This window comes from Mangifera indica, chromosome 1, assembly GCF_011075055.1.
Source record: "Mangifera indica cultivar Alphonso chromosome 1, CATAS_Mindica_2.1, whole genome shotgun sequence".
In the NCBI taxonomy this organism is placed as follows: Eukaryota; Viridiplantae; Streptophyta; class Magnoliopsida; order Sapindales; family Anacardiaceae; genus Mangifera; species Mangifera indica.
The window spans coordinates 3,217,307-3,244,782 of record NC_058137.1 but is presented as its reverse complement, the minus strand read 5'-3'; the positions used below and the strand labels follow the sequence as shown (position 1 = coordinate 3,244,782).

Here is a 27,476-nt window from a genome sequence, read left to right as displayed (position 1 = left end):
TAACAGAGACAGGTATAGGTAAAATCAGATTGGCATCGCACATCGGTTCACATGTGTATAGAGTTATACCTAAACAAAATGTGACATGACATGCCACCATAACTCACACTGCTACTGTAATCATGCAGAAAAATTTTACTTTCTTACGCAACTTGACCGCTTTTAAGTGCCATAATTAATGTGTCCTAACTTAAGTTACCGCTCTACCCAACTTCATCAGGTGAATAATGCTTCTACCGAATCACCAATCCCCCAAATCCCAATTAACCTTAATTAATTAATTATTAATTAATTTTTAGAATTAAGATTTTATGTTTTTTATCATATTTTTAATTAATTAATTAATTAACAGAGTACCCCTCTCACTGTTACTAGTTTGGTGAGACATAAACATGCACATAAATCCAAAGCATCAAATAAAAAAATCCTAAATCATGAGAGTACTTAATAAAATTCTCATTCTATAATATTATTATATTATATAAAAATAATTACATAATATCCATAAATATTAATAAAAAATTAATTTTGCTTATATTAAAATTCACATTTCACACTTCTCTATACCGAATCAGCTGCTTTAAATTTCTGTGGGCACGCACTCAATCTCCTCAACCAGTTTAAATTTTTACCTGGCTGCAACGGGAATTGTGATGCAAAACTACAGTACTACCCTCCTTGGTTGTCAAAGAAGTAGAAGTTTCTAGAGGGCCAGTTTAGTAATTGTGTACGAAGGGTCATGGTCAAGTCAAACTTGGATTGGTTGCTTATTCTATGGCCGTAGCACTGACACGCTGACGTCGTCACATTCGTTACAATCATCATACATGCCTTACACCATTCATACATACATACATACATGGACATAAGAGCAACCTATACGCATGACAACAAAGCGTAATAAACAATTTGCAATTGGCCATTTGAAACGCAACGACCTGCCTTATAAATATACGCCTCTGCCTCAGTTTCCTCTCTTCACAAACAATCCCCACAACACAAAACCAATCCAGACACCACCACAAAAAGGAAAATATAAACAATTATCCTATAGTCAAATGGGCGAGGTTAGTATCTCGGTGGTGTTTACTCTTTTGAGAGTTGGAACTTTTTATTCTCTTTCGATTAGTCGGTGATTTATCTTGCCTTGTGTTTTGTGGTTGTGCAGCAAAAAGAAGCCCCCAAGAATGACGGTGCGAAGAAAGATGACGGAGTTGTCACCGTTGTTTTGAAGATGGAGTTGCATTGTGAAGGCTGCGCTAAGAAAGTCAGACGTGCGGTGAGACATTACGAAGGTAGTATAATTATTAATTCTTTAATTAATTGTTTGGATAATGTTGTTGTTATATTTGATTCTTTAAGTTGTTGATATTGTTTTGTTAATCTGCATAGGCGTTCAGTCGGTGAAGACAGATTTTGATGCTAATAAGGTTACGGTGGTCGGCAAAGTGGACCCTGTGAAAATGAAGGAGAGATTGGAAGAAAAAATGAAAAAGAAAGTGGGGCTAATTTCTCCTCAGCCGAAGAAAGAGGCGGCCGCCGGTGGCGGAGATAAGAAACCGGAGGAGAAAAAACCGGAGGAAAAGAAGCCCGAGGAAAAGAAACCACCGAAAGAGGTAATTCATTTCTCGATTTAACACGCCATTTGCCAAGTTGAGAAATTATTTTCAATAATTCATTTTTGAATTGATTTATTTATTTCTAAGATTTTGACCTCCTCGTTAATTACGAAGTGGCCCTGGCCTGGCTGGTTAAAATTCATTTTCGAATTTTAATATTAGTTCAATTAACTAATTTAATTAATATTTTGGGTCATTTCCAGAGCACCGTCGTTTTGAAGATCAGGTTGCACTGTGATGGTTGCATCAGCAAAATCAAGAGGATTATCAAAAAGATCAGCGGTAAGAATAATACTTAATTTGACAGAGCGTCTGTGGCAAATTTGTAATTTAATCAACTGACGATAATCCTACGTGGCATAACAACCAGGAGTCGTTAATGTAATGGTGGACAATAGCAAAGATCTTGTCACGGTGAAGGGAACTATGGATGTAAAGGAACTGGTGCCTTATCTGAAAGATAAATTAAAACGGAACGTTGAGATTGTTCCCGCCAAAAAGGATGACGGAGGTGAGAAGAAAGATGCCAAAGCGGAAGGAGGTGAGAAGAAAGATGCCAAAGCGGATGGAGGGGAGAAGAAAGATGCCAAAGCAGACGGAGGAGCCGGCGGAGCCGGCGGAGGAGAGAAGAAAGATAAAGAAGCAGCTGACAAAGGCGGAGAAAAGAAGGAAAAAGAAGCTGCTGCTGCGGGTGGCGGTGGCGGTGGCGGTGACGCCCCGAAGATGGAAGTGAGCAAGATGGAGTACTTCGGTTACCCTTACCCGCCACCTCCTACTTATTGGTACGATGCACCGGTGTACAGCCACCAGAGCTACCCCATGGACCCTCAGTATCATCAAATTGCGTACATGAACCAAGGCTACGCAATGGACCACCACAACCCTCGCTTGCACGCGCCGCAGATGTTCAGTGATGAGAATCCGAACGCCTGCTCCATCATGTGAATGAAAAGGTTCAACAATCGAGAGACTAAACGGCGGATAATGGGAAAACATTACTAATAAAGGCCAAAAATGTAAATAATGAAATGAACCAGGGAGAGAACCGTAATTAAACACCCAGATTTAACTAGAAATTTGGAAATACGGGGTTTAGAATGTAGTTACGTAGTTGAGTAATATCCACTGGCGCCGGCTAGTTTAGCTTTGGCGATCTAGTTGGTATAGTGGTTGTTGGATGTTGTATTTTGTTTGTTCTTTAAGTACGAAATATTAAAATTTTGTGTTCTTCAATTTTTTTTGTTTTTGGATGGTGCAGAAGAGGCCACCTGGTGGGATGATATGATTTATTTGGTGAAATTTGTCCTGATTTAGTGGCATGATTAGTGTGGTTGTAGTTTTGATTGCTGAGGAAGCCAGCCTTTGTGGTTGTAGGCTTGTAGCTGACAAGTATTTCGTATTTCATCAGTAGTGCAAATAACGGCATTTTCAAAGTATAAAAGATTATTCATTTGAAGTTTGAATCTAATTTCCCAAAATTGAGGGAAAATGTAATTCGATACATTGGATTGGATTGGGTGCATTTTAAGTATTTTTAATCTATTTTGAAAAATAATTTCAAAAAATTTTAAATTCCATTAAATCGTTTTTCTTTTTTAATTAATTAAACTAAATTATAAAAATACAATTTTGATTACAATTTTAATATATTAAAAATAATTTATTTATAAATATTTAATGTTTAATAAATAATAATTAAATCATAATTATTGAGAATATGAAATAAACATGTAAAAATAAATATGAAATATATAAAAATATGACAAGATATATATTAAGAAACAAGTGATTTATCTAATTGTTTGTTGAATAAGGTTTTATATGTATGTATATATATAAAAAAAAATACATATTATAATTTTATTTAAAAATCATTCAAATTATAACCTAAACAAAAAACTATTTATTTTTTAATTTATCAATAAAAACTGAACTGTTTTTATAAATTAAATTAAAATTTTTAAATAATTTAATTTAATTTTCCAATTTGAGTCAAATTATACATATGTTTACATCAATTCATAGAAACAAAAATCAAAGAAAAGTTAATAAAATATTTTGTCATTATAAATGATTTCCAACTTTTTAATAAGTTTTTAAAAGTTTACATTGAAAGCATGTAATTGGCTTTGTAAAGAGATAATGCAAGCCTTCGTTTTCTTGAGCAAGCCTTCAGCTTTTCAAATATTTTGTCACCCATCCACAGTAATAGAACAAATGCACCCACCGGAAGGAACTACAGCCAGTTTTATTACTGGGTACGGATAATGTTTTCTTTGAATTAAAATATAAATATTTTTTTATTTTATTCGGAAAATAAATTGTATAATTGATTGGATCAAAAAATAAGTCTTATCTATAGATTTTTTTAATATATTTTTTAACGTTTATCCAATTCTTAAGAGATACTAAAACATGATTTTAAAAAAACGTCAACCCCTCCTTAATTTATTTTATTTTTTTCCTCTTCTGTTTTATCCAAAAAAAGTACATAGATTTTATTAAATTAATAAAATTATATGTATAATTTTATACATAAATAATAATCTATTACTATAAGATTAGATATTATTTTATTTTTATTTTTAATTATTTAATTACATGATGATATATCATTATTTATATATAAAATTGTAAATAAAAGTTATACGTATAACATTACTCTTTATAAAATAGCAGAAAACAATACTATATATACCTATTTTGAATATCTAAATATGTATATATTTATATATATTATCATATGATTAAATATATATAAATATGTATCTATTTATATATTCAAAACAAATAAATATAATTTTACTGAATAGTGGGAACAGTAGTGTAGCTTCCATATATATCCATGATCCATCCATGCATGCAAAGCAAAGAGGTTACTTAGTCAATGGCTTTGGAGAATTAATGTATTATTTATAAATTAAATTAAAGCTGCCTTGGTTAGATAACCACAAACAACAACTGGGGCAATGCAATGGAAGCTATCAATCAAAATCCAATTAAAGGGGCCACGAAAGCCATGCCTTGTCATGGCAATAGAGGCCGGTTAACCAAGTATTTGCATCTTGATGAATAAATTTATGCTAATGAATATTTAATTGCATATGAAAGTGAAAGAACTTGATACAGCTGAAACTTGAAGGCAAAAAAAGTAAGGCTTTTTAAAGATTCATGTTTAAGATTTTTACTTGTTCTTTCGGCTTTTACGTGATTTGTGTTGCATTTGACTCCATGTAAAAATTAATAAATGAATTATTCAAGAGAGTTGAAGGTTTAAGATTGACTTGTTCTTTGCATTCTCCTCGGGACAAAGCTTTTTGAAATCTTAAAATTACTTCCCATCCAAGGTTTGACCAAACTTTTAAAAAAGTCATATTCTCACCCGTCTTTCACTTCTATTAATAAATTTAATGAAGTGAAACGATAAGAAAGTTATTTTGTGTAATTTTTTATTCCCTTTCTCTCTATTTTTTTATATTTTCTTTATATATATATATATATATTATTATCCCGTTATTTTTTATATTTTCCTTTAAAAAAATTGGGAACAAATTATAATTTTTAAAAATGTTAATGGTAATAATAAAATATGTTAACAAGTTTATGAAAATTCAAAAAAATTTAGTGGCCCCTCGACCGTTTAAAAAATAACAATTACACCTCAAATAAATTATTAAAATGTAATATTTTAAAAATAATTAAAATTTTGATTTTTTTTATATCATTTCTAAGAAAAACTAAATTGATTCACTAAATGAGGTAAGAATTTAACTTTTAAAAATTTAAATGACAAAAGTTTTTCATTTCATTAAACTCGGGTGAGAAATATTCATTTAATATTTTTTCTTAACGAAAAAGTCTATCCAGATTAGACTATCAGCTCACAACTAATAGATAAAATCTCAAATTTATAAAAATAAAATTCATCAAAATATATTTAAATTCATATTATTTTCCATCTCTTAAGCCATTTGGCCACATATTTTGAACCCACAAAAAGAAGCCAAACCTGTGATTCACTGCACATAAAAATTTCTTTGACACAAACTTACGCAAGTCACGGCGCAGACGCAGATGTGATGCATCAACAGAGTGCAAAACAAAACGCCAAGATCCGAACCCCTGAAAGAGACGACATTTATTACTGTTGAAAAAATGAAGCTTTCCTTACCTTGACAAACCGGCAACACTCTCAATAAGAGAAACAGCCAATCCAAAAGGACCCAATTTTATCGTTTATTCTTTTTTTTTTTTTTTAAATGCCCACATGAATGAACGTGAAATCAACCATGTCTGTATTAAAAATATCAAAGATTCCTTTTAATAATTTAATTTGTATAGTGATGTAAGGTTACGTATTTGTCCCAAATTCTACTGGGTTGAAAAAAAAAAAAAAGTAGCCAATCATTTTGACGATAAGACAATGACGCACAAATGCCCTTTATTTTGTTATTAGACATTTTGATTATGATGGGGATAAGATTTTTTTTATTCCTTAATTAATTTTTTGAAAATATCACCACCTCCAAAATTTTTGTTCTAATTTCTTCAAGACATATAAATACTTCCAAAATTTTCTTAATTTTTATGTTAAGACTAAAATGAGTCACGGGTTTGTCTTTTTAATTACAAGATAAAAAGAAAAATAGATATATAGATACAGATGTTTTATATGTTTCGAAAAATTTTAAGAAAATAAAGTCTTATAAAATGTTAAAATATGAGGATAAATTAAAATCTTGTTTTAATTTTTACAAGACATATAAAATCTTCCAAAGTTGCTTAATTTTGACTTTTTTTTAAATAAAAAATCTTATTTTAATGGGAGGGTCTATTTGATATAAAAACTCTTTAATTTTTTAATTTTGATGTCCAGACTGAAAATGAGTCATGAACATCTCTTGTTAATTATAAAATATAAATAAAATGTCATATAGATAGATATAAACGTTTCGATTAATTTTAAGAAAATAACAACAAAGTCATGTGGGTTAAAATATTAGTATAAATTCTAGGTAGTAGTTTAAATTAATATATACAATGTCCTAGAAATTAGTCGTAACAAGAATTGACCAATTCTTATTAATTAGATAATATTTATGCTCATGTATAGGAATTGACTCTGTAATTTCTGTCAAAAAAAAAAAAAATTAGGAGGAGATGAAAATGAGATGTAAATAACAAGAAAGTGAAGATTGGGCGACGTTGGGTGAAGGCAATTATGAAGAATGATTCAAAAGAAAATCTAGGAAATTTCAAGGCACTTTCCTTTTGTTTCTTCCCAACTCAACTCTGGTAGCAGATCCCATCAGAAAATGGCTCCACTGCAATTAAATAATGAAGCTCACTGGAATGGTAGCCTAGCCATGAACCTTCATTCATGTCTCCTTTGTGGAGCCTGTAATTCTCCACTGCAGAAACTTCCTTTAAGCACGTGGGGCTGCCCACACCCAGAGGAAGTAACATTTTATAACCCATTTTAAAAATATCTGGTATTGATATGGGAGTTTTTCTATTTAATGACACGGATTTTTTACCATATTCTCTTAGGATTCCATATATACTAATTATATGTAGGAATATTTTCAAAGGATTTATCAACCATGAGACACTCTTTCCTTAGAATATAATTATGAATAGTAATAATGTATACATTTTTGTTTAGACGGGATGGATGAACAGTAAATAGATGTAATACACAATAAAAAGGTGTGATTAGTCAAGATAAATAATGATTTAGTAGAATGAATAATGCTAAATGACTATTTCTCACCCAAAATTTGGTGTAAATTTAATTTTTTATTTGTTAACTATAAAAAATTTAAATATTTATCTGTCTGTTAAATTTTACTGTTATTATTAAAGATAAAATTATTATTTATAAAAATATTTTAAAAAATAAAAATTTATTATATTTTCACTCACAATATTTGAAAACGAACAAATTTCCCACTATCAAATATTTGAAAAATTAGCTTTTTCCTCAAAGGTTTTTTCAAGATGCCATCAACGGTTAGAAATGATGATGACGACAACGACGTTCTCTCTCTCTCTATGCTCCTCCGTCAACCCTCTTCCTTTCTCAACCAATCTCGATTGACAAGAATTGGAGATGAAGGTGTTCCTTCATTTCTGACGAAGACGAATAGTATCTTCATCTGGAGATGACTGATTTGTTTTTGTAGGTTGGTTTTGTCAGCTAATAATGGTCGATAATAAAACGCCACTAAGAGAGAAGCTGAGAGGGAGAGAGGGAGGGAGAAAGATATCGTCTCTAACCCTAAACCAGAGCCATATCTTAATGCTATTGAGTCGAATTTGAGTGCAATGATAATCATCTGTTATCAACTGCAACTATAAGTGTGGTGTGCACCAACAAAACGGTCTTAAAAAGTTATACCCCTGGATTGTCACACTCACACCATCACTTGTAATTATATTTAAAAAGCTAGGAGTAGTATGAGAAATTTGATGGAGATGACACCACCATTATCATTTCTAAAAAGCTTGGATTTGAGACGACACCTAACCACAGTGGAAACCAAATTTCATTTGCTGTTCGTAGTGGACTCCACCTCATCTCTTATGTCATGGGTAGATCATGGCTGATGCATATGCATGGTTCACGAATGACTGATAAAAAGGCATCAAATATATGTTGGATTTTAGCACTTAACACTTACAGCAACTCAAGGGGTGGATGATCACATATTTTTATACATTAATTAATTAATTAATTAAATCAATAACCCACCTAACTTGTTAGCTCAAGAGTAAAACCAACACATATAATTTGATCAATTATGCATACAAAATTGGCCACATGTATGTCTTCTGTCTTGTATATGACCTAACAGTTTATTTTTAATTAAAATTATGAAGCAAAGATAATGTTATTAACAAAAACTAGGGGTGTGCACGGTCGGTTTGATGGGATTTAAAAGATTTTTTTTAAACTAAGCTGAAAAAAACTTATTTTAAAAATTTCCAACCAAACAAAACAATTTAAAACTATTTTAAATTTCAAACCAAATTGAAAAAATATAGTTTGGTCTGATTTGAATTATAATTTAAATTAATTAAAATTATTCACTTTTAAATATATATAATTTAATAAAATTAATTGAATTATAATTTTCATAAACATATAAAATATATAGACAATATACATGTAAAAAACTAATAAAATAAATATGAAAAAAATAAAGTGCATACATAATTATTTATTAAAAAATTCTGTCAAATTTAGTTTTATATATATATATATATATAGACAATTTACAATTTGTATAGGTTTGAAAATCGTTCAAACAGTAACATAAACAAAAAAAAAAAAACAATTTAAAAAATTTTCAACCAAAATCATAATTTTTAAATAATTTGATTTGATTTTATGGTTTGAATTAAATTATACATACTTGTAACTAAAACGACTACTTCTATTTGATTATCTACTAATCACCATGCTAATGATAGGTTAACCAACATAGTACAAACTTAATTGTTGTTAATCACCGACACTAAATGGCTTCCTCACTCTTACTTGACAAATGCTCGTCTCACTCTTAGCTAATTAATTAGTTAACAAATCCCTAATAAAACAAAAATCACGAATATTAATAAAAAAGAATGTTGTCACATTCTTATGGATCGGGGTCACCACTCCATCACAATGTTAATATAATGTTTAATCGATTTAGAGCAGAATTGAAACTTCCTTCGGGATTCCAATTTTGAAATGGTTAAATCATGCATTGAGTAGTATAATTAAACAATTCAGTGTTTAACATAATTAATTATGTTATTAATTTTGAGTTATTTATGTTTAGTGGTTGATAAGAGGCCAATTGTCTTGTGCTTAAGCTAAGAGCAATTTACCATTAACATACTGAATAATATATATATTTTTTATTAGCCAGAAAACTCCTCGTTATTGAATGGGTGGGTAACTCTTAAACTACATATTAGGATAATTTATTATTCTTAATCCTAATAAGATTTCAATTGAAAAATGGAATATTAACCGTATCAAAAGTATGCAAATTAGGAAGATGAGGATATCTTTGCATAACTAATATGGAGCAGAATAAGAAAATATTTGTAAAAGGTTTTGGATATATAGAACCCTTGTTACTCAGATGGATGCCTTCTACTTGTCTCAAGCTAAAAAGTTTACCGGTGTCCATTGGTGGATATAAGATAGGAGATGGTTTAAGTGCATTTGACTAATTTCGGCAATAGATTGATATTCGAATTTTCACGATCATTGCATACGATAAATAAATAGTTTAGTTTTGAAATATTACTGAGATTTGAATTTATACCTTTTTATATATAGAATTCATTCCATTGTCAATTAAGTTAGCCTATAAAGACAAATTTTTTTTGGTAATGAGAAATCTTATTTAAATTGAATTATCATATTAGAATTAAATAAATCGTACTGAGTAAGATAAACTTTATACTAATGAATAATCTCATAATTATTAAATTAGGTAGATCAAAAGTTTGATCTTAATATATTATTAGAAGGGATTGAACTTATGTTTTATTATATATAAAAAATTTTCTTTTGTTACTTAAATAATTTTTTTATAATATGATTTAAAATTCAATCAAAAGAGTGCATTAGAAAAGGCTTTAATTTCAATTTTCAATATTAGACAGCCGGCACGTTTTCTTCATTTTGACAAGGCAAAGAAAATCAGAAAGACCAAAATTTGAATTTACTTGTCTAGATCTGTCGAACATCTAGTAAAATTTAAAAAAAAAAAAGAATAAGGTTAGGTAGCTAAAATTCGAAAAAGGTGACACAGTAATTTGTCTTAGGATTTATTAAAAAAAAATTAATAATTCTTTATAGTAACCTAATTCAGCAATAACTACGAGAAAACGATTAAATTAGATCTGGGAATTAATTTGTCGCCATCATTATACTTAAAGAGACAACACCATTTCAAGCAAAGGTGAAGCTGAGTCATGAACGAGGTCCCAATCCCTGACTCAGCTCCGACTATGACTCTATAATTTCAACATTATTTTAAACTTGAAGGATTCCCTTGTGATTTGTCATGTGATGATTGATGAATGGATGTATGTGGGATGCATACATACATAAGCATGGATGCGGCGGATGTTGGGGTTTGAAAACGGTTTGGCTTTGGGAATCTTGAGAGAAGCCACCAGAATGGATGGTCTACGGTGGGACCAATCCACGTCATGACACATGGCGCCGCACGATTTTCAAATACGTCTCTTCAAAAATCAAAATTCAATTTTCTTCGTCCTCTAATTTCAACTTGTGTTATCCTTTCAGTATGACATTTTGTTTTCAACATAATTATATATTATAAAAATAATAAAATTGTAAATATATATTTATGTGACACAATTTAAATATATATAATATACTATCATATAATTAAATAATTTTAAATTAAATAAAATATATATACAATAAACAATACTCTTATAAAAATTTAAAAAAAAAAACTTTTTAAAACCCTTTCTACGTTAAAAAGATATTTTATTTAAGAGAAATTATTAAAATTATATTATTAAATTATTAAAAATTTCTTAATCAGTGTAACTATGTTGTACTATTTATAGGTCATTGTGAAGAGGAAAGTGCTATTGGCACCCACGTGCACCTTCATTTTCTGACAATTATTATAAACCTAAAATTCAACATCTCCTTTGAACACGACTCTGTTGATTTTTTTTTTTGTTTGTTTTCTTTTTTTTCTTTTTTGACTTAACAACCTGTATACATATTTTAAGTATATAATTAAATATATAAATAATAGATTATTATATAATTAAAAAAATTTTGAATTAAAAATAAAATATTATTATTATTATATAATTATATATTATATGTTTCATTATATATTAAAATATATATATATATATAATATCCCAGTTACATTGGATCAACACTAACCAAAGACTGCTATTGGGCTTTAAAATTTAAAAAACAAACAGTTTTTTGAAGGGAAAGACAAGAGCTTGGGCTTGTGGAATGAGCCTGAAAATCTTATGAAATGGGTCGTGACTGAATGAGCTTGAGCTTGTGGGAAGTTGACATGAATTCATATTTCAGTGGACAAGGGAAGTTTTCTAAATATAATGCTACGTTATTTAAGCTCCACATGTCATTGAAATAGCCAAATTAAATACGAATTATAAAAAAAATAATTAAAAATCAAACTCAACTTATCTAATTTATATTCTTCCTCTCTCGAAATTTTTATCTGCAGATTACTTGTCATTGAGGGTGGATTCAGTGAAGATAATTTACTTGAATTTGATTCGATTTGAGAAAGTTTGAGTTCGGGCTCAATAAACTTTGAAGAGACCAAGTTGGGATCTTGGGTGTAAAAAAGGAAATTTCTTTTTCTAATAACACCACACTGCCAAATTTTGATGCAAAAACTTTTATACAGAGGCAGCTCAATCAACATGTCCATATCATATGCTACGTCATCTTAATCTAACTAATTTTTTCTTTATAATTGATAGAAATTTGATATTAATAAGAGATATTTTGTTTTAAAGTTAGAGCAAGTAAATGGGAATAAAGAAAACTAAAAGTGGGAATGTAATTTTAAAAATATTATTAGATTTTTTATAATATATAATATGTAATCATATATTAATATATTATTTATTGTTTGTGGATACAAGATTATATACTTAAACCATATGTCCCCACAGCTTTATCAATTATTATTATTGTTGTTGTCATCAAATTCTCTTTCTCTTGTCAAGGGCATCGCTGCATCTACACAAAAGAAAAGGCAATCAAAACTGAGTCAGCCACGTTAGACCGAAGAAATCCCAAAAAGTTCGGCCGAAAACTTTTGGCATTTTGCCTTTTTTAACCAAATTGGTAGCACCATTGCAAGAATGGATGGCGGGCCACTGAAATGGTAATGGTGAGTGGAGGGCGATGGCAACCAACGTGCCGCCAGCAGGCTCGTTGATGACGATGGTAATCATCATAAGTGGTATTTGGGTGGTGATTTCGTGTCCGTTTTCCCCTCTTTTTATTATTTCAATTTTATAAATCATACTAATAAAATAAATTTAATTTGGAGTATTATTGTAATTGACTCTTGTAAAAAGCGGTTTTCTAACGTCTTTCAATAAAAATAGAATATGCAACAACCCAAGTTACCAACCAACCTCTTCTATAATCATTTTGAATTGTGTTTACCCCAAAATGTAAAGTCCTATGAAGTTAGACTTACAATCCAATTCATCATGATGTAGAGATTAGGAGTGGATACAAATCAAACTAAGTCTAAATATCTCTTAGTTCGAATTCAGTTCAAATAAAAAATAGTTTAGTTCAAATTCATTGAGCTAATATTAGGGGGGTTCAAATTCGGTTTGAATAAAAATAATTTATTTTAAATTTGGTTCAAATTTAACTCTAATTTATGGTTTAGATACGTGACTCAAATTAATGGCCCATTGATAAAATGACATTGTAGCCAAAAGCAAAGTTAGAATCGAATCAAACCATTTATCCAATTCATAAATCGAACTCTCTATAGTTTGAGTTTTATTCGGTTTTAAAACGAATCGAACCTCTTAACTCAAACTTAGTTCATATTTAAAGTAAACGAATTCAAACAAAATCGAATTGAGTTGAACTGATTTTTAAACCTGAGTTAACTTAGTTCGGGTCCAGGCCTAGTGGAGATTGATAAACACTTTCATCAAAGACAAGTTAGAAAAAGAAATATTTGCATGATCATATGTTAGATCCAATAATGAACATGCTGACATATTAACTAAAGGGCTATGAAGTCCAATGGTACAATCTATCGTTGGCAAGTTTGGTACGGAGCAAATTTTGATAGGAGACCATATAAAATTTGTAAATTTGACAAGACCATGGTTTCTCTGTTGACATATATTATGTGAAAAAATTCCACATAAAGGCAACTGATATGGTCTGATTGGGCACAAAACTATTGAATGCTGACAAAACACATTTTAAATATATAATTGAGTATATAGATGATTTATTATTATGTATTTAAATAATTTTAAATTAAAGATAATATCTAATTATATAATTACATGTTAGCTATATGTTCACTTGTATACTAAAAAATGTATATATGTAACATTTTTCTTTGTATTTTGGATCAACACTAACCAAAGACTGTTGTTGGGCTTCCAAAATTAAAAAACAAAAACTTGTTTGAAGGGAAATTCGGCCTAAAGACAAGAGCTTGGACTTATGGAATGGGCCCAAAAATCTTATGAAATAATATTCAATTATATAATTATATACTTACATTGGATCAACACTAACCAACGACTGCTATTGGGCTTTCAAATTTTAAAAACAAACAGTTTTTTGAAGGGAAAGACAAGAGCTTGGGCTTGTGGAATGAGCCTGAAAATCTTATGAAATGGGTCGTGACTGAATGAGCTTGAGTTTGTGGGAAGTTGACATGAATTCATATTTCAGTGGACAGGGGAAGTTTTCTAAATATAATGTTAATATTAGCATTACCAACCAACCTCTTCTATAATCATTTTGAATTGTGTTTGCCCCAAAATGTAAAGGTCTTATGAAGTTAGACTTACAATCCAATTCATCATGATGTGGAGATTAGGGGTAAATACGAACCAAATCAAGTTCGAATATCTTTTGGTTTAAATTCAATTTGAATAAAAAATAGTTTAATTCGAGTTTAGTTTAAATTCATTGAGCTAATATTAACGGTAGTTCGAATCTAATTAAAATGAAAACAGTTCAATTTGAATTTGATTCGAGTTTGACTCGAATTTATGGTTTAAATTCATATTTGAATATGTGACATAAATCAGTGACTCATAGATAAAACGACGTCGTTTATTCGAATTAAGTCACAAGTCAAATTCGAATTGAATCGAACTATCTATCTAATTTGCGAGCCAAACTCTTTATAGCTCAGGTTTTACTCTGTTTTAAAATGAGTTAAACTTTTTAACTCAAACTCGATTCATATTCTAAATAAACGAATTCAAACTAAATCGAATTGAATCAAAATAACTTTTGAACTTGAGCCAACTCGGTTTGAGTGCAGCCCTAATATAAACACTTTCATCAAAGACAAGTTGAAAAAAGAAATATTTGCATGATCATATAATAGACTGTATGAAATTTGTAAAATTGTCGAGACCATGGTTTCACTATTGACATATTATGTGAAAAAATTCCACATATGGTCTCATTGGGCACAAAACTATTGAACGTAGACAAAACACATTTTAAATATATAATTGAGTATATAGATAATGTGTTATTATGTAATTAGATAATTTTAAATTAAAAATAAAATAATACTTAATCATATAATTATATATTATCTATATGTTTAATTATATATTAAAAAATATGCATACGTAGTACAGTTCCTTCTATTTTGGATCAACACTAACCAAAGACTACTATTGGGCTTTCGAAGGGAAATTCGGCCTAAAGACAAGAGCTTGGGGCTTATGGAATGGGCCTGAAAATCTTGTGATATGGTCTCTGACTGAATGTGCTTAAGTTTATGGGAAGTTGACATGAATTCATACTTTCAATGGACAGGGGAAGTTTTCTAAAGAAATTGCTATGTCATTTAAGCTCCACATGCCTTTGAAATCACCAAATTAAATTTGAATTATAAAAAATAAAAAAACAAATTAGAAATCAAACTTAGCTTATTTAATTTATATTCTTCCTCTCTCGAATTTTTTATCTGCAGATTTTTTGTTATTGAGGGTGGATTCAGTCAGTCAAGATAAAGTTAATGGGAATAAAGAGAACTAAAGGTCGGGATGTAATTTTAAAAATATTATATGTTTTTTTTTATAATATATAATATATAATAATAATAGGTAATAGTAATAATCTTTAAAAAAATTTCAGATAACTAGGCTAGGCTGCAACCCCACATAGCCCATTGTATGCTGCTTACAATTCCATTAATAAAAAACAATGAGCTTTGGGTGTTCTCAACTCCACCTCAACCCTTCTAACACTGAGAGAAGTCGTCTGGAAAGAGAAATTGTCTTCTTAGACGATGAAGATGAGATCGATCGATCTCGTCTTCGTCCTCTGGGAAGATGACTCATCTTTCTAGAGGATGACGAGTCATCTCGTCTTCATCTAGGACGATGAGTCGTCTCGTCTTCCCAGACGAAGAAGATGAGATCGATCGATCTCGTCTTTATCGTTTGGAAAGACGATTTCTCTTCTCAGACAACTTTTCTCAACGTCAGATGGGTTGGGGTGAAGTTAAGGAGGGTCGTCAGTGGAAAAGAAACAGTCGGGAGGGAGAGACGGTCAGCAATGGTGCTGGAGAAAGTGAAGAGGTTTGGAAATTAAACCCTGGGGGGGAAATGTGATCTTTTCAAACTTAGCCTAGGGAAGAAAAGTTAGTTTTTTAAATTTAGGGGGGGGGGGGAATGAAATTATATTTAAGTTTATTTTTAATATTAAATATAAAATAACGATTATACCCTCACTACCGTTAATTTTAACTACTGATGGGTGGGTAAACGATATTTCTATAGTTAATGAGAGGAATTTTGAAAATGCAACATAGTTTAGGTGGAAAATAGTCGATTGGCCTTCTGTTTACCCCAAAATGTAAAGGTCTTATGAAGTTAAACATACAATCCAAGTCATTATGATGTGGAGATTAAGGGTAAATACGAACCAAATCAAGTTCGAATATCTTTAGATTTAAATTAATTTGAATAAAAAATAGTTTAATTCGAGTTTGGTTTAAATTCGTTGAGCTAATATTAATGATAATTTAAATTTGATTCGAGTTTGACTTGAATTTATGGTTCAAATTCATACTCGAATATGTGACTTAAATTAGTAACTTATTGATAAAACGATGTCGTTTATTCGAATTGAATCATAAGTCAAATTTGAACTGAATCAACCTATCTATCTAGCTTGTGAGTCAAACTCTTTATAGCTCAAGTTTCATTTTGTTTTAAAACGAGCCAAACTTTTTAACTCAAACTCGACTCATATTTTAAGTAAACAAATTCAAATTGAATCAATTTTTGAGCTTGAGCTAACTCGGTTTGAGTCTAACCCTAATATAAACACTTTCATCAAAGACAAGTTGAGAAAAGAAATATTTGCATGATCATATAATAGATCCAATAGTCAACATGCTGACATATTAACTAAAGGGCTATAAAGTCCGGTGTTTCAATCTATCGCTGGCAAGTTTGGTACGGAAATTGACAAGACCATGGTTTCACTATTGACATATTATGTGAAAAAAATCCACACGTGGTCTCCTTGGGCACAAAAAGACAAAACATATTTTAAGTATATAATTGAGTATATAAATGATGTATTATTATGTAATTAAATAATTTTAAATTAAAAATAAAATAATACTTAATAATATAATTATATATTATCTATATGTTTAATTATATATTAAAAAATATACATGGTAGTACAGTTCCTTTTATTTTGGATCAACACTAACCAAAGACTACTATTGGGCTTTCGAAGGGAAATTCGGCCTAAAGACAAGAGCTTGGGGCTTATGGAATGGGCCTGAAAATGTTGTGATATGGGTTCTGACTGAATATGCTTAAGTTTATGGGAAGTTGACATGAATACATACTTCAATGGACAAGGGAAGTTTTCTAAAGAAATTGCTACGTCATTTAAGCTCCACATGCCTTTGAAATCACCAAATTAAATTTGAATTATAAAAAAATAAAAAAACAAATTAGAAATCAAACTTAGCTTATTTAATTTATATTCTTCCTCTCTCGAATTTTTTATCTGCAGATTTTTTGTTATTGAGGGTGGATTCAGTCAGTCAAGATAAAGTTAATGGGAATAAGGAGAACTAAAGGTCGGGATGTAATTTTAAAAATATTATATGTTTTTTTTATAATATATAATATATAATAATAATAGGTAATAGTAATAATCTTTAAAAAAATTTCAGAAAACTAGGCTAGGCTGCAACCCCACATAGCCCACCCTAAGCTTCGCGTTGTATGCTTACAATTCGATTAATCCAAAACAATGAGCTCCGGGTGTTTTTGTGAGTTGGAGTAAGAGGCCCACTCCTTTGGACGTTTTTGTTTCAATTCATTGCACAGAACCACATCATTTTGTGACTCAAAGGCCACGTTAGACCTTTGAAAGCCGAAAAAGTCTGGCTGAAACATTTTTTACTTTTTGCCTTCTTAACCAAGTTGTAGGACCGATATCAACCGACATGCCAACAGCAGTTTCAATAGAAGTTCAAATTTGATTTTACTTCCTTCATAATTTTGAGCTTTCAGTGGTAGGAAAATTGCTTCTAATAAGGTCAGGGTGGCCTGAAAAGTATATATAATATGTCCGTTAATTTAAATAAAAAATAATTTTTTTATATTATAAATATTAATTATTTATTTAATTTTTTAAATAATTATATAAACACTAATATATTGACTCAGAGATTTAGTGTCCAAGTCTAAGATCCGACCTTGAAGGTTTACAAGCTTGACTTAACCCACTGATTCATTATATAATAATATTAACAGAAATTAACTAATATAAATTTATTTTTGAGTCTATCTAAATTACAAATAGAAGAATCTGAGAGAAAAATATTTTAGTGTAACATTTAGTCCAACTGACCATAATATTCTTGGTATTAACAAAACTAGTTTTGTCACCTGGGATTATTATGAAAACAAAAAATTTTATTTTGATTTATTAGAATTTGAAAACCTGTTAGGATTGTTTTTTAAATTAAATAATATAATTAAAAAAATTATATTAAAAAATTAACTGAGTAATTGTGTTAACATCTACCAATTTAAGGAAAATGTGTATCATAATAAAAACCCTTATTTTTTTTCATTGTTTTTTTGGTTGTGACATTTATTAAATAAAGATGAGATGGATTATTGTTTTCGTCAATTCATTTGAATAAAGATAAGTTAGAAAAAAAACAGAGTTATCCCTATAGACACTGTGACATGACATGACATGACAGCTACCATAACACACATTGATTCTGTAATCATGCAGAAAAATTTTAGTTTGTTACGCAACTTTACCGGTTTTACGTGCCATAACTTAAGTTACTGGTCTACCCAACTTCATCAGGTGGATGGTGCTTCTACCAAATCATCAATCCCCCAAAATCCTAATTAACCTTGCATATATTTATTACAAATTAATTATTTTTATGATCCAAATCTTCTCTCACAAGAAAACTTTAACACCGTATTATAACAAAAAAATTATAATTTATGCGCCATCATCTTAAAAATATTATAAAATATTTTTAAAATTTTAAAATTATCAATATAATTTTATTATATATATATATATTTTAATATATTAATTTATGTTAATAATAAGTATTGTAACATAATATATCTATTGTATCAATAATTTTTAATATATCTGGATCATATTAATATGTATATTTTTTATATTTATTATATTTTATGATAAAATATATAATATTAATAATTATTTTAATATTATGAAGATATTACATCGTACAACCATAAAATTACATATAAGAAATGAAAATGAAAAACCCTCACATAAATCCAAATTTGCCTTCTAAATCTACGCCTCTGCCTCAGTTCCCCTTTGCGAAAACAATCCCCACAACGCAAAACCAATCCAGACCACCACAAAAAGGACAATATTGTTATGTACGGTGGATTATCTGCCACGTATACCAAGGTTGAAAAATGGGTGGGAATGCAAGAAGAAGATGAAATTTAGTCAATAAAGGCGGCAGTTTATTTTTTTATATGAGGCCCTCAACTTCATTTCTGTATACTTTCATCCAGAGGGATTCTTTCTTCTTGCTTCTTCTCTTCGCAGCCTGGGCTTCTGTTCCTTTAATTAAATAAGTTTATATTTCTCATTTTTCAATTCATTCAATTACATAAACAATTTTCCTATAGTCAAATGGGCCAGGTTAGTTTCTCGGTGACGTTTACTCTTTTGAGAGTTGGAATTTTATTCTCTTAGGATTAGTGGGTGATTTATCTTCCCTTGTGTTTTGTGGTTGTGCAGCAAAAAGAACCCCCCAAGAGTGACGATGCGAAGAAAGATGAGGGAGTTGTCACCGTCGTTTTGGAGATGGATTGTGAAGGCTGCGCTGAGAAACTCAAAAAGGCGGTGAAACGTTGCGAAGGTAATATAATTATTAATTGTTTGGATAATTTAGTTGTTATATTTGATTCTTGAAGTTATTGATATTGTTTTGTTAATCTGCATAGGCGTTCAGTCGGTGAAGACAGGTTGTGATGCTAATAAAGTTACGGTGGTCGGCAAAGTGAACCCTGTGAAAATGAAGGAGAGATTGGAAGAAAAAATGAAAAAGAAAGTGGGGCTAATTTATCCTCAGCTGAAGAAAGACCTGGCTGCCGGTGGCAGAGATAAGAAACCGTCGGAAAAGAAACCACCGAAAGAGGTAATTCATTTCTCGATTTAACATGCTATTTGCCAAGTTGAGAAATTATTTTCAATAATTCAGACACCACCAAAAAAACGAAAATATAAACAATTTTCCTATAGTCAAATGGGCGAGGTTAGTATCTCGGTGAGGCTTACCCTTTTGAGAGTTGGGATTTTTTATTCTCTTTGGATTAATGGGTGATTTATCTTGCCTTGTGTTTTGTGGTTGTGAAGCAAAAAGAAGCCCCCAAGAATGACGGTGCGAAGAAAGATGAGGGAGTTGTCACCGTCGTTTTGGAGATGGATTGTGAAGGCTGCGCTGAGAAACTCAAAGATGCGGTGAAAGGTTACCAAGGTAATATAATTATTAATTGTTTAATTAATTGTTTGGATAATATTGTTGTTATATTTGATTCTTGAAGTTATTGATATTGTTTTGTTAATCTGCATAGGCGTTCAGTCGGTGAAGACAGGTTGTGATGCTAATAAAGTTACGGTGGTCGGCAAAGTGAACCCTGTGAAAATGAAGGAGAGATTGGAAGAAAAAATGAAAAAGAAAGTGGGGCTAATTTATCCTCAGCTGAAGAAAGACCTGGCTGCCGGTGGCAGAGATAAGAAACCGTCGGAAAAGAAACCACCGAAAGAGGTAATTCATTTCTCGATTTAACATGCTATTTGCCAAGTTGAGAAATTATTTTCAATAATTCAGACACCACCAAAAAAACGAAAATATAAACAATTTTCCTATAGTCAAATGGGCGAGGTTAGTATCTCGGTGAGGCTTACCCTTTTGAGAGTTGGGATTTTTTATTCTCTTTGGATTAATGGGTGATTTATCTTGCCTTGTGTTTTGTGGTTGTGAAGCAAAAAGAAGCCCCCAAGAATGACGGTGCGAAGAAAGATGAGGGAGTTGTCACCGTCGTTTTGGAGATGGATTGTGAAGGCTGCGCTGAGAAACTCAAAGATGCGGTGAAAGGTTACCAAGGTAATATAATTATTAATTGTTTAATTAATTGTTTGGATAATATTGTTGTTATATTTGATTCTTGAAGTTATTGATATTGTTTTGTTAATCTGCATAGGCGTTCAGTCGGTGAAGACAGGTTGTGATGCTAATAAAGTTACGGTGGTCGGTAAAGTGAACCCTGTGAAAATGGAGGAGAGATTGGAAGAAAAAATGAAAAAGAAAGTGGGGCTAATTTATCCTCAGCCGAAGAAAGACCTGGCTGCCGGTGGCAGAGATAAGAAACCGTCGGAAAAGAAACCACCGAAAGAGGTAATTCATTTCTCGATTTAACATGCTATTTGCCAAGTTGAGAAATTATTTTCAATCATTCAGACACCACCAAAAAAACGAAAATATAAACAATTTTCCTATAGTCAAATGGGCGAGGTTAGTATCTCGGTGATGTTTACTCTTTTGAGAGTTGGAACTTTTTATTCTCTTCGGATTAGTGGGTGATTTATCTTGCCTTGTGTTTTGTGGTTGTGCAGCAAAAAGAAGCCCCCAAGAATGACGGTGCGAAGAAAGATAACTTCGTTTTGAAGATGGAATTGCATTGTGAAGGCTGCCCTAAGGAAGTCCAGGTTAAGGTGAAATTTTAGGAAGGTAATATATTTTTAATTTTTTAACTAATTGTTTGGAGAATGTTGTTGTTATATTTGATTCTTGAAGTTATTGATATTGTTTTGTTAATCTGTATAGGCGTTCAGTCGTTGAAGACAGATTGTGATGCTAATAAAGTTACGGTGGTCGGCAAAGTGGACCCTGTGAAAATGAAGGAGAGATTGGAAGAAAAAAACGAAAAAGAAAGTGTTTCTCCTCGGCAGTAATTGAGCGCACATACTTTTTTGTTTGCTCTATTCATGAACTCTTTTTTTCATCAAGTTTTTACAGTGGCTGGCCTACACTTGCAGCATCAGTGAACCGATGCTTATTACGTTGAAATTTACCTCATCCATACTATATAGAGATGAAATTTAATAATTCTGCTACGGTGTGTGGTGTTTTTAACAGTTGAGGATGATATGCCCATGCATGAATTCTTCATGATTTGTGGATTTAGTAGTATATTAGATGTGTCGTTTCCTTTTGAATTGTCCCTTTAATTAGCTTTGTTATGTTTTCTGCCTGCCCTTGAGTATTTGAATGTGCACTTTAAGCTCTTTTTACAAATGCAATAGTAATTTAGCAATGGGATGACTGGTGCAGGAAAACATTACTAATAAATGGTGCCGGCTAAACAGTGGGTAGCGGGAAAACATTACTAATAAAGGCCAAAAACCCAAACAATGAAATGAACCAGGGTGAGAACAGAAATTAAACACCCAAATTTAACTAGAAATTTGGAATTATGGGGTTCAGAATGTTGTTACGTGGTAGAGTATTATCCGACTGGCGCCGGCTATTTAGCTTTGGCGATTCAGTCGGTATATTGGTTGTTGGATGTTGTCTTTTGTTTGTTCCTTCCTTTAATATGAAATATTGAAAATTTTGTGTTCTACTTCAATATATTTTTTTTTAGTTTTTGGATGGTGCAGAAGAAGCCACCTGGTGGGTTGATATGATTTTTTTGGTGACAAAAATTTGTCTTGATTTAGTGGCATGCTTAGTGTGGTTCCCGCTTTGATTGTTAAGGAAGCCCTTGTGGTTGTAGGCTTGTGGCTAACGAGCACTTCGTATTTCATCGTTACAACAAATAGCCAGCACATTCAAAGTATAAAAGATTATTCATTTGAAGTTTGAATCTAATTTCCTTTTTGTTGAGGGAAAATGTAATTCGATATATAGGATTCGGTGGTTTGAAAAAATTTTAAATCTGATTAAGCCATTTTAATTTTTAAATTAATTAAATTAAACTGTAATAATATGATTTATATAATTACAAATGTTTCTTATGCTTCAATAAATTTTAAGAAAATAACAACAAAGTCTTATAAATTGTTAAAATATAAAGATAAATTAAAGTTAGTAATTTAAATTGATTTTACAATGCTCTAAAAATTAAGAATAATTTTATGTGAATATATTTTTGGTAGAATATGTTATTATGTGATTAAAGATAAGATAATGATGCACATATACCTTTATTTATTATTAGACATATTTGATTATGATGAAGATGAGAATTTTTGTATTCCTTAATTAATTTTTAAAAATTTCTTCAATTGCATAAATTTATTATTAATTTTAAACTCCAATTTTGTTTCAATGTCTACAAGACATATAAAATCTTCCAAAATTTCTTAATTTTGAAATTTTTTTTTTTTTATAATGAGCAATCCAATCCAAATTAGATTGTCCCTTTGGTATAAAAACTTCTTAATTTTGATGTTATAACTAAAGAAAAATCACAGATTTCTCTCATTAATTATAAAATAAAAATAAAATATATCATATGAATATATATAGATGTTTCTTATGTTTCGACCAATTTTAAGGAAATAACAACAAAATCTTATAGGTTAAAATATTAGTATAAATTCTAGCTAATATTTTAAACTAATTTATACAATGTCCTATAAATTAGTCATAATAAGAATTTATCAATTCTTATTAATTAGATAATATTTATGCTCATGTATAGGATTTGATTGTGTAATTTTCCGTTAAAAAAAAAAGGCCAAACGACTATTTTCCACCCAAGGTTTGATGCTTTCTCAAGTTTCCACCATTTAATTATGGAAACATTAAATACCCACCCATGACCGGTTAGATTTAACAAAACTCTAACGGTGGTAAGGATAAAATCGTTATTTTTATTATAATATTAAAAATAAACTAAAATAGAATCCAATTTTACCCCCCAAACTTTAAAAACTAAAATTTTCTCCCAGCCTAAGTTTTAAAAAATGGCAGTTTCACCCTAGAGTTTGATTTTGAAATCTTCGGCGATCGTTCCGGCTTCATTGCCGACAGCCTCTCCCTCTCGAAGCAACCTCTCCTTCCGACAAATGTTTTCCTCCTATTTGGAGGCTCGATCAGCTTTGTCTTCGCCTTGAGAGACGAAGAACTTTGTCAGGGTGGAAAGGTGACCGTCTTCCCAGACGAAGAACTTCGTCTTCCTCGACGAAGTTCTTCGTCTCCCAAGGCGTCTCTGACGTCGATCGAGCTTTCAAATGGGAGGAAATCATTCGTTGGAAGGAGAGGCTACTTCGGGAGGGAGAGGTCGTCGGCAATGGAGCCGGAACGGTCGTCGGAGATTTCAAAACCAAACCCTAGGGTGAAACTGCTATTTTTTAAAACTTAGGCTGAGGGAAAATTTTTAGTTTTTAAAGTTTAAGGGGGCAAAAAGAGATAAAATTTTCAAACGTTAGAGTTTTGTTAAATCTAACTGCCATGGGTGAGTATTTGATGTTTTCATAGTTAAAGAGGGGACTTTTGAGAAAACATCAAACCTTGGGTGGAAAATGGTCGTTTGGCCTTTTGCCTTCTTAACCAAGTTGATAGGACCGACATCAGCCAACATGCCAACAACAGGTTCAATAGAAGCTCAAATTTGATTTTACTTCCTCCATAAATTTGAGCTTTTAGTAGGAGAAAAATTGCTTTTAATAAGGCCATTTTAAAACTATGTATTAGAAATAGAGTCGAAGATGTTATCGGAGATTTTAAAATGAAACCTTAAAGTGAAACTGCTATTTTAAAACTTAGATTGAAGGAAAATTTTAGTTTTTAAAGTTTGGAAGGGTAAAAAAAAATAAAATTTTTAGACATTAGGATTCTATTAAATTTAACCGGCTATAAATAGGTGTGTAATATTTTTATAATTAAAAGATAAAAATTTGACATTACAGGATACTTTGGGTGGAAATAGTCTTTGGCCTTGTTTTTTTTTTTTAAGTCTATCTAAACTTCAGATAGAAGAATCCGTGGAAAAGATATTTGAACATTCAGTCAAACCGACCGCGATATTCTGGAAATTAATATTATTTTTAAATTTTTTTTTTACTTGCATTGGAGTCGGACGATTGCTTGGACAGTTGTCGGGTCGGGTGGCGTTGGAATTCTATTTAAAAGCGGTGTAGTTCTCTGAAATCTCACTACTAGTTTCTCACTTCGCATACCTATTCTGTTTCAACGCAAGATGATAGTTGTTATTGTCTTCTTATTGGCTTGCGTTAGCTCTGTCCTTGGGCTCTTCTACCCATCTCAGGTAACAATCATTCCTACCCGTTTCTTTATTTTTTTCATCTGCTTGTTCGTGGCTGTTGTTTAATCACCCAAAAAGGAAAATATAAACAATTTTCCTATAGTTAAATGGGCGAGGTTATTATCTCGGTGATGTTTACTCTTTTGAGAGTTGGAATTTTTTATTCTCTTTGGATTAGTTGGGGATTTATCTTGCCTTGTGTTTTGTGGTTGTGCAGGAAAAAGAAGCCCCCAAGAATGACGATGCGAAGAAAGATGACGGAGTTGTCACCGTCGTTTTGAAGATGGAGTTGCGCTGTGAAAGGTGCGCTAAGGAAGTCAAAGATGCGGTGAAAGGTTACAAAGGTAATATAATTATTAATTCTTTAATTAATTGTTTGGATAATGTTGTTATATTTTATTCTTGAAGTTATTGATATTGTTTTGTTAATCTGCATAGGCGTTCAGTTGGTGAAGACAGATTGTGATGCTAACAAAGTTACGGTGGTCGGCGAAGTGGACCCTGCGAATATAAAGGAGATATTGGAAGAAAAAACGAAAAAGGAAGTGGAGCTAATTTCTCCTAAGCCGAAGAAAGATGACGGAGTTGTCACCGTCGTTTTGGAGATGCATTGTGAAGGCTGCGCTATGATAGTCAAACGTGCGGTGAGATCTTACAAAGGTAATATAATTATTAAATCTTTAATTAATTGTTTGGACAATGTTGTTATATTTGATTCTTGAAGTTATTGATATTGTTTTGTTAATCTGCGCAGACGTTCAGCCGGTGAATACAGATTGTGATGCTAATAAAGTAACAGTGGTCGGCAAAGTGGACCCTGTGGAATTGAAGAAGAGATTGCAAAAAGAAACGAAAAAGAAAGTGGAGCTAATTTCTACTCAGCCGAAGAAAGACGCGGCCACCGGTGGCGGAGATAAGAACCCGGAGGAGAAAAAACCGGAGAAAAAGAAGGCCGAGGAAAAGAAACCACCGAAAGAGGTAATTAATTTCTCGATTCAACATGCTATTTGCCAAGTTGAGAAATTATTTTCAATAATTTAGTTTTTGAATTGATTGATTCATTTCCAAGATTTTGACTTCCTCGTTAATTACGAGGTGGCCTTGGCCTGGCTGGTTAAAATTCATTTTCGAATTTTAATATTAGTTCAATTAACTGATTTGATTAATATTTTGGGTCATTTGCAGAGAACCGACGTTTTGAAGATCAGGTTGCATCCTGATGATTGCATCTGGGGAATCATGGACATTATCAGAAAGTTTGACGGTAAGAATAATACTTAATTTGATGAAGTTAATTATTATTTAATATTAAGAGCGTTTGTGGCAAATTAGTAAATTAATCAACTGACGATGATCATACGTGGCATAACAACCAGGAGTCGATAAGGTAACGGCGGACCGTGGCAAAAATCTTGTCACGGTGAAGGGAACTGTGGATATAAAGCAAGTGCGTGATCTGAAAGATAAATTAAAAGGGAACGTTGAGATTGTTCCCGCCAAAGGCGGAGGAAAGAAGAAAGATAAAAAGGCAGCTGACAAGGCGAAGAAAAGAAGGACAAGGAAGCTCCTGCTGCACGGCCTGTGGCGGGTGGCGGTGGCGGTGGCGGTGGTGGTGGCCCACTTCCTATGATATTCTCGCCATTCTCCAGTTATTTTACTAAATTCCATGAAGTGAAAGGACGAAAAAGAATTATTTTGTATAAGATTTTTTATTCCCCTTTTTCTCTAATTTTTTTATATTTTCTTTTTATATATTGTTTATTGTCTCATTATTTTTTCTATTTTTCTTTAAAAAATTAGGGATGAATTATATAATTTTTGAAAATGTTAATGGTAATAAAATTTGTTAACAAATTTATGAAGATTCAAAATATTTTAGAGGTTCTTTAAAAAAATTAGGGATGAATTATAATTTTCGAAAATGTTAATGGTAATAAAATTTGTTAACAAATTTATGAAAATTAAAAAAAAAAATTGAACCATTTAAAAAATAACAATTACACTTTAAATAAATTATAAAAATATAATATTTAAAAAATAATTAAAATTTCGATTTTTTTATTAACTTAATTGATAAATTATTAAATTATTAAGAATATATCAATAATATAACATTTATATTAAATATTAATAATAGTTTTATAATTTAAATAGAATAGCAAAATTATCATTTCTAGGAAAAATTAAATTGATTCACCAAGTGATGCAAGAATTTTGTTTCTAAACACTTAAAACGATGAG

General features: G+C 30.9%; 1 protein-coding gene across 1 annotated transcript; it reads left to right on the top strand.

The window, feature by feature from the left end:
* The first annotated feature begins 910 nt into the window (after positions 1 to 910).
* On the top strand, positions 911 to 26,957 carry LOC123225723. The gene is made up of 15 exons (XM_044649842.1): positions 911 to 1,067; positions 1,169 to 1,295; positions 19,905 to 20,098; positions 20,317 to 20,437; positions 20,535 to 20,728; positions 20,947 to 21,067; positions 21,165 to 21,358; positions 21,577 to 21,685; positions 21,788 to 21,911; positions 25,121 to 25,238; positions 25,453 to 25,579; positions 25,674 to 25,895; positions 25,990 to 26,213; positions 26,421 to 26,499; positions 26,612 to 26,957. The coding sequence occupies exons 1-15, from the start codon at positions 1,059 to 1,061 to the stop codon at positions 26,863 to 26,865; spliced, it is 2,217 nt and encodes a 738-aa protein (XP_044505777.1). The 5' UTR covers positions 911 to 1,058; the 3' UTR covers positions 26,866 to 26,957.
* The last annotated feature ends 519 nt before the right edge of the window (positions 26,958 to 27,476 follow it).